Source organism: Dermochelys coriacea, chromosome 15 (genome assembly GCF_009764565.3).
Source record: "Dermochelys coriacea isolate rDerCor1 chromosome 15, rDerCor1.pri.v4, whole genome shotgun sequence".
NCBI classification, from domain to species: domain Eukaryota; kingdom Metazoa; phylum Chordata; order Testudines; family Dermochelyidae; genus Dermochelys; species Dermochelys coriacea.
In genome coordinates, this window is record NC_050082.1 from 27,104,397 (window position 1) to 27,119,076 (window position 14,680).

Consider the following 14,680-nt stretch of genomic DNA (forward strand, 5'->3'; position numbering starts at 1 on the left):
TGTGAACAGAAGGCAAGGGTCGATCCTGCGAGGTGCTGGGCGCCTGCCACCGTTGGCTTCTGTGGGCATGGAGGGAGGGTGGGGCCCTGGCAAATAAGAGTGATTGAAAACAAACCTAAAGGGGCTGCGTCACTGAATGCACTTTATTCATTTCTTCTGACAAGTGTCATTTAATTATTCATGGTAATGTTTCACGGAGTCCCAATCAATGTGCAGGAGAATATTTTGTCAAAACAACAAAGTCTTGACATGAGACCTTAGCTATTTAGTAAACAGTCTGAGCAATTCTCTAGCAGCTCCATGCAAGGGACCATTGCAAACACTCACCGCCAGAGAAACCTTAGCACCCTGGCTTACAGCAGGGGAAAATGAGGCACAGAGAGGGGCAATGACTTGTCTCAGGCCACACAGTATACGTCAGAGCTGGGACTAGAACCCAGGCAGCCTGGCTCTTCAGTCCTGGACTTGAACCACAAGACCAGCCAGCTTTGCTATGAGGGAGGATGGGATGTTCTTGCCTTTGCAGATTAGCAACATGAGAATTTGGCAGGTGCTGAACCCCTGCAGGCAGATGCTCAGCATCTCTGGACAGAATGAGGCCACTTTTATTGAGGAGCTGACCTTGGTCTGGATTTCTCCAGTGCCTGGCTGCCCGCGGCTCCCAGGCCATTCAGAATTGAACAAATGCAGGCTCAAATCCCTGAAAAGGCACCAGATGACACCGTGCCGTTTCAGACTGGGCTAAACCCATTGGTAAAATCAGTGCCCTTTGCCAGTAATAAACCGGAACACTGCGGTGTACAGATCACCTAGCCTTGGGTTTAAAGCATCATCTCAGCTCAGTGGTGAGAGTAACTTCTGGCTCCTGTGTGACAAGGGACAAGACCCTGAACAGACAGAATAAGTGACTCTCAAGATGCTGCTGCTCCATTGTCCATGAGGCCCTGGTGCCTTGCAGACTTCACCCTGCTGCAGCCCCTCTCCTCTTGCTGACAGGCAGCTGTGGATTTTGCTTTGTGATACGCTGGAGTGATGATCTGCTGCTGCTGTGACCGAGAGCAGACTCAGGTCCTCTGGGGATTTGGGACTAGCCACATTTTCCAGTTGTCTCCTTTTTAACCCCTTGGCTCCGTGATCCTCCTGCAGCTCCCCCTGTGCTAACCAGGGGCGTGTGTCAATCAGTGTGGACCGTCATTCCAGCTTTATCTCTCTCCAGAAATGACCTACATTAGCATTTAGCAGGCACGTTAGAAATCTCATCTTAGACCAAGGGGCCAAAGCTGGGCCCAGGCTGTGCAGATGGAGATGCCTGAAAAGCAGAGAACTGAGGGTACCCCTCCCCCAAAACTTGCAGCATTCAGAGTCCACAGGGGGTCCAGGGGAGGTCTGGAGGGTGTGCAGCTCATGCAGTTGCCTAGTGCAGCAATAGCTCTGTCTTAGTTCTCAGCAAACACTTGACTTCTCCAGCCAGCCACTCCCACGCGTCCCGTGGCCTCTAGCACTTTACAAACAAATATCCAGATGGTGCGTGGTATCGCAGAAGTCACATGTGATCCCGGGTCTTTGCTGTACCGTAGGTGGCACATTATAGGTGGGGGGGAAGGGGCTAAGCCACTGCATCTGTTCGCATTTCAAGTGGTAATGGCTGCAATCCAGATAAGACCCACTCAGCTTGTTCTGCTTCAGGAGTCATGAGTTGTGGAAACTGTTTTTTTGTTTCTACGGGCTTGTCTGCATGGGGAAATTGACCAGCAGAGGCTGCTCTGGAACCAGAGAAGCGCAAGGCAGGAGGAGACCTCAGGAGTCCATCACCCCACACGCTCAGACTCCCTACCAGGTTTTTAGCTTGGCCGGTTCAGCTTATGCTAAAGCGCCACTTGAGTCTAGCGGAGACAAGGCAGCGTGTGCCTCTAATGCATGTGAGCTCCTTGAGCCGAGGCCCAGAATTGGGCCTGTTAGCAAACAGCAGGTTTTTCGCTCCTCTCGTGGGCCCATCACTGTGGTATCTGGGCATCGGCACACCTGATGGGTGCTGTACAAACACTGATCACTGACTTCCTGATGACGGCAGCCTGGTAGTTCGGTACCCATGGCCCGATGGGCCTTTGGCCTCTCTGCCGGTGACAGGGACGGAAGGAGGGGGAAGATCCGCAGGAGGGCGCAGTCATAGTCAGCAGGGAGAAGGGTTATAACGCAAAAGCAGAAGACTCGCTGAGCCCAGCCCTGTAACCCCCCTGGCTGTGAAGCCCGAGGCTCCCAAAGGGACTTTGCCTCCTGTACCCCCAGGCAGCCAAAATATAGCCCTTCCCCTCCGCACCCGCAAAGGAGGGTGGGGGGAGCTGAGCTGGGATTAACCCCTGGTTCACTTGTGCCCCTACCACCTGGCGCAGCAGTGCTGGCACGGGAAGCTCAGCTGAGAACACAGTGCTGTGAAATCCCCCTAGACTTTATTCCCCCAGAAGCGAAGTTAATTCACAATGTACTAACACCCACCCCCTGACTCCAGCATCCCTGCTCCGTTTGTGTGGTCCTGCCTTTGTTGCGAATGGTATTTCAATGCCCTTCCAACCAGAGGGCGGTGGGAGGAGGGGGACGAGGCCATGCTGCGTGGTGCAGGAAATGAACGAGGCGAAAACTGACAGCCAGTTACCTGGCCTCTCTCTTCAGTCTTGCTAGTGACTAATGGGGAGTGACGTTTCCTTAAAACTGGCGTTCCTAAAAATAACTGAACATGAGCATCCGTAAATACTTCCTGACATACAAGTTGAGCTTGTAAAAACAGTGCAAGTGACAAATCTGTTATCGTACCTCTTTGATCAGGTAGCATTACTCCAAGGATTAGAACTCCAGAAACCGGCTCTGACGATGCCATCAAAAGTATCCTGGAACAAGCGAAGAAGGAGATTGAGTCTCAGAAAGGAGGTAAGTGGGGAAATCATTGAGCCAGGCGAAGCTCCATCACACAGATGTGTGTGCTCCTCAATGCGTACCTGGGATTTACGCCGCCAAGCAGACAAAGCGCTGTTTGTGAGTTGAACCAGCCAAGAGAGGCAGTGTCTGGAATCCCACTTCTCTCTCCTTGTTCTTTTCCTCCTGAGATTCCTCACTGGAAAACAGAGTCCAGGACTTGTTAAATGGGCAAAACTGTTGCAGGTAGAGGAGGAGGGAATGAACGGAGCGCTCAGCTGGGTGAATCTGACAGCCATGCAAATAATGAGTCATGAGAACAAGTCGCAGTATTCCCAGTACCCTTTCTAGTGTGTGGTCACCAGCAATGAGGCCGCTTTGTGGCAGTTTGATGGCGTGTCCCCCCGAGGGTTATTGCTCCTTCCAAGCCAAGCAGAATGGGGAACAGTCCCCTGCCCTCCTTATGTCCCACGTTGCAGCTCGGTGTTCACACACAGAGAGCCAGGAAGTGAAACTAACCCGCCCCTTGGCATTGGTAAGCTGGAAAAAATGATAAAAAGGGGGGAAACGCCACCAATAAAGCAACCCCAGGGAGGCTGAAAACCCAATGCACACTGTCCATTTCATCACCTGGGTTAGTTTGCGCACAGGTAGGGGTGAAAGGTTTGCCAAAGTGTCTGGTGATTTTCATCACCACCATTTTTGAATGCCGAGTGGGGTCTGACTTACAGAAGGTGGCTGCTCTGCACTTTCTGAAGACCAAGCCCCATTGACGATGTCTCAGGCTGGAACCCCAGAGTCACTAGTTCCTTTTGAAAACCTTGGCCTTGGACAAGGTTAAACTTCTAGGCCAAAATTGTCTGACTTGGATGGTGGTGCCATCCAACTGGTGGTGCCGACTGTACCTATGGATTTAGGAGCCTACCTTTAAGCATCCAGGTTTGAAAGTGTTGGCATAGAGTTTTTAATCTGGAAGTGTCCCTTTAAAATTAATTCCCTGGTACTCTTTGAACTACTTAGTCTGAGCACGATATGTATAAAATTCAACGCTTCATTTCCAGTAGGTCTGTTGAAACGTATACTGTGTACGCTGCCCTCTGTTGGACACAGGCACAGAAGCATCTCTGACTCTGGAAGTAATTCCGTAATTGGGCTTTCCTTGTAGTTTCAAGTCTTTGAAGAATAATCTAGTATGGTGTGGCATTATCTTGCTACTGGGTTGGTTCTGATTCTTAGTAGAACTGAGACAGTCATTTTGCCAAATCTGCATGCACAGTTGTAATAAATTAAATCTTCAGTTTAAGTTTGTGACCGCAGAGGAGAGCAATGAAAACAAACTATTTAAATGTTGTTAGAGGAAACAGAGTTTTCCACAGTTCTGAGGGCTGCTTCATCTCCCTGCCTGCATAAGGGCAAATATAAATTGAGTTTCCGTTGTATGTGATCTTTTAAAAACTTCAAATCTAACCTTTTTTCCCTGAAACAGATGGTTAAATGAGAACGCACCATCCATGTGGCATGAGGAATCATTAAACCAGCTGTGTTCAGAGTCAATTACAAGAAGTGAAAAACTTTAAAACAGGTAGTCTGCTGAGAAAGCAGAGTCCCCAAGAATTAAATTAGATGAGAGAGGTGGAAAAACAGACAGGGAAAACAAACATGTTTGCATATTTGCATAATCTTTAATAGGATTTATTTTGCAGTAGTAGAAATAGAACGCTGGCTATATATGTGCGTGGCAAAACGTACGCTTTTCTGGGCACTTATGTCCAGACAAACTCTGATATCATGTGCCTGTGACTTTAAAAATCAGTCCTAATAGAGCTGACATTTTTTAAGATAGTTGTGTGCCCAAAGGTGAACATTATTAAGGAGGTTCAAGGAAAATCTCTTCACCTAGGTTTGAGTTATGGGAGAATTTAAAAACAATTGAAATCATTTTCCGTTGTGAAGATACAAGATGCATCATATAGACAGATCGGTTGCTGCCATATTCATCTAGGAATGCAGGAAACTGACTCCAGTCACACACTAGCAGCCAGTGTGGAAACTCCCCTGTCCCCTTAACTTCAACAAGATGTGAACATCACATCCAGACTGGGACAATTGACATGCTAATATATGAAGCAGAAGCAATTTTTTAAAAAGGCAAGGAAATTAAACGCAAAATATGGGCTGCAGAGGTAAAATCCTAAAATGGAAATTGTAGAATTTAAGGGGTCAAAAGCAATGTTTAAAATTAGATGATTATTTGTATTATGGTAGGGCCTGCAGGCTGCGGCTGAAATCAGGTCCCCATTGTGCTAGGCTGCGTACCGCCGCCTGGTGCGAAAGAGTCCTTGCCCCAGCGAGTTTACAATCTAGACAGACAATAGAAAAGGTGGGAGCAGAAAGAGAGGCAAAGTGACTTGCCGAAGAGAACAGAGCAGGTCATAGTGGTAGAGGTAGGAATAGAGCCCAGCTGTCCTGACTCGCAGTCTAGTGCTTGAGCTACTGGATGACAGCCAGGTTATCGTCCCTCTATCTGGAAACTGTTCAGCTCCTCTGGTTTTTCAAGGAACCCTAAAATGGCTGTGAGAGAGTAGAGAAGGAAGTTATTTTTCTCTCTATTTTCAGTTTGGTTACTTTGTGCACTTTGTGTCTAGTCAGTTTCACCATTCCCCATCTGCTCTGTAAGGGCTCCGTCCTGCAAACTCACATGTCCGTCAATTCTGGGACTGACAACATACATAAATATGTGCCGGATTGGTAGGTTTCCCCTGTTGTTTGTATGAGTCTTTCACACGCCAACAAGGGAAAGGAAACATATTTTATGAGAAAATTAGATTATGAACCCATAGATATTGGCCAGGGGGCCTTTTAGGGGCAGATGTGGCACCTGAAACCATGTTTAACAGATTGCTTCACTGACTGACTAGATTTTAAGTTGGAGCTCCCCCTCTATCTTGGCCCTGCTGCACCTATGCACTGTATTCTGTTCCTGTCTTTGTATTTAACGTGTGGCATAATATATTGCTGGTTGTGCTGAAAAACATTATTATGGTAAGTGTCCCCAGGTGGCGCTGTTATACATAGTCTTCCAAGTTCTTTTCCTTGGCATACGAGCAAATGTTCAGTCTTGGGAAGATATGCTCTGTGTCTTGATGTTAGTTTTATTATGCAAGGCTTAGAGAGGAGAGAGGTGTGGGAGCACCAGGAGAGTTTGCTCTCTGCCTTGGTCTCTGAGGCTATGTCTACACTACAGACCTTACACAGTGGGACAGCTCTACTGCTGTGCTGCTCTAATGTCTCCCGTGTAGCCGCTCTTTGCTGACAGGAGAGTGCTCTCTGGCCAAAATAATTAAACCACCCCCAACGAGCTACGTTAGCTGTGTCATCAGGAGGGCCTCTCCTGCCCACATAGTGCTATCCACACCAGCACTTTTGTTGGTGAAACTTATGTCGGTAAAGGAGGTGGTTTTGCCGACAAAAGTGCTAGTGTAGACAAAGCCTGAGTGGAGTCAATTCCTGAGGCAAAGTTGCTTCCTGGGAACCAAGTGTTGAGATGGGCTGAGAATACAGAAAGAAGGGATTGCTCTGCATGCTGTTTGATCCCCTCTGTTCCAGGACTGGTGTATGTGTGTAAAATAAAGCAAGTTACACTCAGAGTATCCCTAGACACCACACTGCTGATTTCTCCTCCACTGGAGGGCCCCAGATATCTGCTACCTCTCACTAAATGAGCGACAATCTGTTCCCTATGTGTGTACACAATGCATAATGGGACTAAGGACCTATTGCTCCTGGAAACATCTGGCTTTCCTAACTCTTGTGATTTTAACCATGTATCCCGTTAATAGAGATTAATTGAATTCTATATGTAAATATTTGCATGGGGTTCTAAATTCCCATCTGGACTTTAGGGCCAACATTTTTCAAAGTGGCTAGTGACTTTTGGGTGTCCATTTCACAACACATTACAGAGTAATTGTATCAAGTTTCAGCCCCGAAGGGAACGTGGTTCATAAAGCTTGAAGCAAAGGAGAATGGGGGAATACAATGGAAAAGCTTTCCCTGTCCTTCACCAGCGTATGAGCAGGCTGTCATTAGATCGCATTTGTCACAGTTACATAACCCAGCAGCTTCAAAGATTTTATGCTACCTGCAAAAATAGCTTTGCTTTGTTCCCTCTCCACTCACGAACATTCAACTTTTGACCTCTGCAGGAGACACTGCACAGGGTGACACCATGAGTGACACCTTAGTAAGTCAGGTTACAATGATTTTTAGCCATTTTTTCCATATAGGGTGCACAGATCTATAAATAGCTTCCATTGTTGTTTGGAGTGCAGTTGTAGCCAAGCTGGTCCCAGGTTATTAGAGAGACTGAATGGGTGAGGTCAGATCTTTTCTTTTATCGGACCAAGTTATGTTGGGGGAAAAAGACGAGAAAAGCTCTGGGTAAGCTGGAAAGCTTGTCTCTTTCACCAACACGTTGGTCCATAAAAGATATGATCTCCCCCACCCTGTCTCTCTAGATATAGAAATAGCATCCCAGACTTCCTCCTGAAATACCCCATACTATATAATCATATTTGTATATCAGCGCCAGGTTTATTATTAAGAATAGTATTTTTAACAAACATAGCTCTTGTATAAAGATATGCGGGTGGTGGTGTGAAAGGGACTCGCCCCTGGGTATTTTAACTAGGGGTCGTATCCTCAGCTCCTCCTCACACAAACGCCCATAAGGGATTCCAAGGGCTGGCTCTCCACGAGGAGCGCATTGACACATGTTCTTTTCCAGGAAGGGTATGGCAGCCCTTCGCTTGTTTCTGCCTGGGGGGGATCATTTGTAGACCATTTGCTCTTTTCAGTGCATTTACAACCAGCTCATCCTATTTGTTTAGATTGTGTCGAGTCCAGCGTTGTGGCTCCAGGCTGTTGAGCCTTAATAGGACTTTCCTGCTGTAGATCTCAGAGCTCCTTACAAAAGAATGTATCCCCATTTCACAGAGGCCCTATCAGTGTCCCCTACAGGTGCTGAGCTTGTCCCCCTGCCATTGGCAGGGGCGTGTGACAGAGGGCATGCAAGTCTTGTGCAGCCCCAGCTCTTTTTAGTCCAAGCAATACAGCTCATGCTTTTAGCTCTAGAAGTCCCCAGTTCAGTCCCTGATGTGTTGGCCAAGATGGCAGCCGTCCCATCTCCTGTGCAGAATGGGCTCTGCTGGGTCTTGGGGAACTGGCCATCCCCGACCCAGCCAAGTCCATGCTCCTTTAGTTCCAATATACGCTCCGAAGTGAAGGGGAGGTTCTAGCACAGCGCCCCAGCCTAAAACCTCCATGGGCCTTCCTTGGCCTGCAGCCAGCAGAGCTGCACCCAGTGACTCAGTGGGGCCTGCCCCACAGCGAGATGCCCGGTTCCCAATAAAATTCCATTTCCCTGCCCCCTCATTCCTGCGTTGTCTGCCCCGTCCCCAGGTGAGACCAAGAGCTTGGCTGCTCCCCAGGTGGTCACCAACGGCAACAGCAACTCAGAAGAGGCCATTAAAAGCATCCTGGAGCAGGCCCGGCGGGAGATGCAGGCCCAGCAGCAGGCCCTGCTGGAGATTGAGTCCAGCAGCAGGCCCATGGCCACGCCACCCGCGGAGCGCTCCACCTTGGCCGCCGTCAGCCAGAACATTGTCCAGGCCTACATCAAGCAGGAGGAAGGGACGCTGGGCTCCAGCTCCAGCTCCAGCTCCACACAGACCCCCCTGACGGTGCTGTCCCCCGCCGCCTTCGTGCAGAGCATCATCCGCAAGGTCAAGTCAGAGATTGGCGACGCCGGCTCCTACTTCGACCAGCACTGGGCATCGGAGCGGAGCCTGCTCAGCCGGCCCTACACCTCGGTGTCACCCTCCCTCTCCTCCTCCTCCAGCTACTCCAGCCTGGCCAACGGGCGGGCCTGGCCGCGGGGGGAGCCCAGCGAGGAGGAGCTGGCTGCGGGCGAGGATGAGCTCCACAAAGCTGTGGAGCTGAAGTCCGAAGGGGCCAGCTCAGAACCGCAGAGCGCCGGCCGCCTCTCCTATTACCCGGCGTACGTCCCGCGCACCCTCAAGCCGACTGTCCCGCCACTGACCCCGGAGCAGTACGAGATGTATATGTACAGGGAGGTGGACACCCTGGAGCTGACCAGGCAGGTGAAGGAGAAACTGGCCAAGAATGGAATCTGCCAGAGGATCTTCGGGGAAAAGGTACCGATCCGGCTGGGGCTGGCCCAGGGTCTGGCTGGAGCCCCAGTTTAAAGCTTGGCTTCCCTCTCTGGTCTTCTCACCTGTCCTAGCCACTTCGGCTTCTTCCCCCACCGGCCATCCCAGAGCTCCTGCACTTTCCTCTGCTAGCAGCGCAGTGGGGCCCCCAGCGTCTCCACAGCCCCTCAAGCACCATGGGGAAGGATTTATGCCTCTCAGTCCAGCAGAATCATGGGTTGGGTTGGGGGCTGCTGCTGGGGGCTGGACTCTCCTCCAGCTATTGCTGATATCTGCCACCCCCTTCTTCCCCCTGCCCCCAGTGCTCAGAGCACGGGACTGACTGCGCTGGCGAGGGGCAGGAGTGCCACAGAAAACCCACTCCTGGAGACAGGAGGGTGGCTGGCTGGGGATCTGTGGAGAGATAGGGAATACAAACCAGTTTCTCAGGGAGGTGAGTAAAGTACCCAAGTAAAAGCCCAGCCCCTGTCTCTGGGGCCCTCTCTGCAGGTGCCCTTTGCTTTCCCAGCCACTTGCCTCCTGCTCCCCAAGCCGCTCCCTCCTCCTGGGTGCATTTCCCATCTGTCTCCCACACTGCCAGGCCCGGGCCAAGCTATACTATTAACGGCTCTCTGCAGTGCCAGGTTCCTCTCCCTGCTGCCAGCCACAGCTTCCCCTCAGCTCCTAACGACAGGTCTCTGTCAGCCTCCTCTGCCCCTCTCCTTCCCCCGGCCCCCCGCAGACAACTCTGAGCCATGCCCGGGCCTAGCCTAGGCACTCGGGGGAATGGCCAGAAGCAAGGCACTCCCGTTGGGTGGCCGGAAGGGCTTTGGGGCTGTTTCTGGCTGGAGTTCCCCCATGCTCTGAGACTTGTGGTGCTGGCTTCTGGGGGGGGGTGCCAGGTGCTTCTGGGCCCAGCCAGGGGGAGATTCTCTTTGGAGATCAGCTAATGGAGGGGCGTCATCTCCCTTCCAGCCGCCGTGCTGATCTTACGGTACAGTGTGCTTGGAGTGACACTTGGTACCACGGCGGGAGCAAGGGGATCTAGAGGCGTTCTCAGCCCAGATCCTCCTCTGAGTGCAAGGCACACAGCCTGACGCCCACAGAAACTGTGTAAACTGCAAGGTTGGACTCTGCCCCCTGTGGTCTCTCCCCTTCTCCACCCCTAACCCTCCATACATGGGTCAGAGAAGCCCCACAGCTACCTGGGAGAATTCTTCCCGAGCACAAGCTTTTCTATGAAACTCCCGCACACACTGCAGAGCCCCAGCCTAGGGGGCATGCTGGCAACAGGAGACATTTGCCCACCATGCGTGGCACCACCGGGGGCTCCTGGTGAGGGTGCCATCATTTAGAGTAGTCCCGGGGGGGCTGGGGGTTGACTCTATTATGCTGGCGTGAAGCAATCAGGAGGGCGCAAAGACAGCATCATGCCGTGTTCCCCCAGGGCTGCGAGTTCCCAGCACAGGCTCTGAACCGGGGCAGGACATGACAAGGAGACGCTGTGAACACCAGGCTGGTCTCGAGCCTCAGTATTTTGGATGCACAGTGGCACGGAATCTCCCACTTAACACTAGGTTGATGTGAGGGGAATCTGAGGGAAGAAATAGCAAAGATTCATAGAGTTTAAGGGCAGAAGGGACCCTCCTGTGTATCACAGGCCATTATTTCACCCAGCTACTCCTCTCCTGAGCCCAGTAACTTGTGTTTAACTAAAGCATCTTCCTGAAGAGGATGCTCACCATGCAACCCAACCTCTCCCCCTGTGACATCTGCTCTAGGTGCTGGGCTTGTCTCAAGGGAGCGTGAGTGACATGCTGTCCAGGCCCAAACCATGGAGCAAGCTGACTCAGAAAGGCCGGGAACCGTTTATCAGGATGCAATTATGGCTCACCGATCAGCTTGGCCAAGGGATCAGCCAGCAACCAAACCCACCGCAGGGTAAGTTCATGCTGCTCTTTCTCTGACGACTACACCGGCCGCCTTGAATATTGTATGTAGGTATGGGCCTAAGCCATATTTGGGATCCAGTTTTCAACTTGGCCAGAGCTTGAGGATGTTTGGAGGGTTTGGCCCATCTGTGATCTGAACTAACCAGCGCTATTCATCTGGTCCATTGGATTGACCCAGCTGATAAATCAATAGATGGGTCAGTCCACCTGTTATACTTGTCGATCAATCTGATCATTGATGCTTGTATCAACCATAAGCCATGGAATTTCCAGTGTTAACCTGGAAACTTTAGATATTTTCCAGCACTCTCTTCTTTAACCAAACCCAGAAGCAGGAGCATACCTAGCAGGATAAAATATCTCCATAAGATCTGCACTTCCCGATCTGGCGGGTAGATTTGCAAGGTGTTTGCAGAGGGCCGAGTGCAAGGGGCCTTGGCCTCTCTAGGCACTAACCATAATGCAAATGATAAATTATAGCAGAAGTGCCAAAATATGAGAGCTGGGTGACATTTTTCAGCGGAAACCCTTTATCATTGAAAAAAATGCAGATTCAGTGATACCGAAACAGTTCATGAATTCATGTCAATTTCACCAAATTGTTCATTTTGCGGGGGAGAGGATTCTGAAATCATCCAAGCATTTCCTTTCAACATTTTCTAAACAAAATATTTTGTTAAATTTGAAATTATTTCTGGTTTCAAAATGTCTTTGAATTTTATATTTAAAATTCAGAACATTTTAAAAGTCAAAATTGAAACAAAGCGTTTCATTCAACTTGACATTTTTTTTCAACTCTTCCATTTGTGGAATTTTTTAGTTTTCGATCTGAAACAAAAAATTTTTTTCCGACTTTTTGAAATTGTGAATGAAGTGAAAAATCAGTTCTGAACCCCTGCAGAGACCAGTCTCACAATATTACTTCCTGACTGGCAGCCAGCAGTGCTGTACATTTCATAAACCAGCCTGTGCTTAAGAAACTTCCAGCCTAAAGTAGTTAGAGCAGAGTCATTAGGAAGAGGATCCAACAAATGTCTGAACATTTTGGGGGCTTATGTCTATGGATATTTGACAGCCCCCGTCCACAGGTCTTCAGCAGGGTTTGAACCTGAGACCTGTAGCACCACAGCACAGACCTGTGCCACTTGAGCTAAAAGAAGAGTTCTGTTAGGGGCACAAGTAGTAGGTTATTATCCTCTCTCTGGCACAGCCACAAAGGGGGTGCAACCCACAATGTACACACACGTTACAGATAGATATGCACACACAACTCCTGTAGAGTTGCATGCATGTATCTCAGAGCAAAATGCAGCCCACCGTGCAGATGCAAGGCATGGGGGTCTCTCTCAAGGTGTGTTGCCGTGAGCCTCATTCATCTTCTAGTAAAGTCAGTGGAAAGACTCCCATTGACTTCACTGACGCTGGATCAGGTGTCAAAGCTTGTTTAAATAGAGAAAGCAAATATAGCCGGTGAGCACCAGAGACTACAGGGGCACATGGCATCCTGCATTAGCAAACTAGTCTGGGAGATTGCCAGTCAATCCTTTGTCCCATCTCAGAGCCATTAGAGATGCTGACACTGCTCATCACAACTATTCCAGCCGCGCTCTGCACTGACCTCCTTTGAATTCGTAAACACAGAAGGAATTTTTGTTCTTTATTCTGTAAAACTCAGCTCTCCCTTCCTCCCCCCCCCCCCCCCCGCCGTGTTCTAATTGCAGTTATACGTCGCCAGGTTAAAACAAGGTGCATTCATATCCCCCCCACACACACGCTGTCATCTTTCGGAAAGGATCCTTCATGCATCTTTCCAGAGCCGTTGTTCTGACATATCTGACTCTTTTCCAACCCCCTTAATTAGTCTGTTAGACAAGATAAGGTGGTTATACAGATCTTTCAAATGTTATTTTGTCAGAAATTGGTTTTGAAAATTGTCTAGTAAAAATAAACCCCAACGACAACAAAATCCACTGGCTCTGTGCCTAGAAAAGAGAAGGAACTGGGAGGGGGAGGGATACTAATGTTGTGTTTTCTCTCCTCAATTATTTCCACCACCACAGGATCTGTATAAAAGATTTTGCCTTATTTCTCCCCCACTTCCAAAAAGAAGAGGCACGTGGCATTTCTCCAGCCTGTGCATGTCGCAAACGACAAGTCACCACAATAAATAATGTTCAGATTATTTTATTGCTCATTGATTTTCTTTTTCCTCCCCCTTCCACCTCCACCCCCCACCACCAAGGTGACTGCAACACGCAAGCTGGAGATTTACTGCAGAAACGAATTCTCTGTCAACTCCTGTTTGCCCCCAGATGATCTCAGACTTGACTGGAATTGACAGTTGTTAAGAACGGGGGAAAGATCTGGCGAGAGGCGTGCGGCGAGATTAGTCTGCAGCCGCACACAGGCAGCTGACAGATTTGTACAGTGGATTTTGTTATCAATAAACCCATTCAAAATAATGTTTCAATTGCATTTAAACGTCTTCCCCTGTGATATATCACGGCGGAGAGACAGTTGAGATCTAGAGCGGAGGGGATCTGGGGAGAAGGGGCAGCGGCCAGGGCAGAGTGAATATTACATTCACTGTCTCACACCTGAGTTCTTATTTCTATGAATTGTTCAGCTTGATGCTCACATGCAAACTTTCACTAGTTGTGAAAGGTTCCACCGGGGTCAGATTAACACCATCCAGCATTCTAGGCCCACGTGGGGGGCCCCCCCAGTCAAGCAGAGGACTGCTGGCTGTGGCCCTAATCATGATGAGATGGGCAGCATCCTCCCCCAGTCTCTTCTGCTCTGGTGCCAAGTGTGGGGCCAGATGCCTTCTTGTCTGGCTGCAGTGGCTGTTGCTGCAACCTCTGCGTGAGGCCGTCAGCAGATTCAGACTGAGGTTGTTGCTACATTGGTCACATGGGATCCACCTTTTCAAGCTTTTCCTCTCAACCAGGAGGGCTAGAGACATAAAGGGTATTAGAAAGAAAGCTTTGATTCTGCTGCCGTAGTAAGGACTTTGGGATCCAGGGCCCTGGGGATGGGCCTTCTGTGCCCACGGCCTGGACTTTTGTCCCCAAATCTGTAGGTATCTCGTGTGCCACAATCAAAACTTAGTGTTTGCCGGAAACATTGGGGTAAGTAAGGCTCAGGCTGACCCTTGTGTCTCATGTGTGGCTGACTAGGAGACAGCAGCCAAGCACAAGTGACTAGCTCATGGTGGAAAGTCAAGGCCTGGCAGCTATAAATAAGCCAGCAATAGGAAGTGGTGCTGGTGAGTCAACAGGCTGTCCTCTTGCCACTGAGTCAGGGCTGAACTCTGGACTCCAGCCCAGTGCTTGGGGTTAGTGTGCTGCTGAGGAGAACTGGGTTTCTCAAGTCCTAGCCGCTTATGGCTTATAAAATTCCTGCAGCACCTTTTGCAAGAGTCAGCGTGTTAACCCTGCTATCCCAGCAAAATTTCACCCAATGTCCTTTCGTCCTGCCTTCCTAAACGCCCCCTTGCAGTTTGAAGTGGAGATGATATTCTCTTCTCTGGTGCATAGTGTTGCTGGGTGCTGTTAAATAGTTGCTGCGTTTTGCCCCAGAGGTGGCTGCATTTCAGTGATGCGGGAAATG

General features: G+C 49.7%; 1 protein-coding gene across 12 annotated transcripts in view; it reads left to right on the top strand.

Annotated features, from left to right (window-relative positions):
- The window catches only part of CUX2 (cut like homeobox 2), a 228,538-nt gene that overhangs the window by 205,231 nt on the left and 8,627 nt on the right, over nt 1–14,680 (top strand). For all 12 annotated transcript variants that reach the window (XM_038373860.2, XM_038373854.2, XM_038373856.2 and 9 more), the window contains 3 exons: nt 2,821–2,922; nt 8,368–9,122; nt 10,898–11,057. In XM_038373860.2, coding sequence (XP_038229788.1) covers nt 2,821–2,922; nt 8,368–9,122; nt 10,898–11,057 — 1,017 coding nt within the window. The remainder of the gene's footprint in view (nt 1–2,820; nt 2,923–8,367; nt 9,123–10,897; nt 11,058–14,680) is intronic.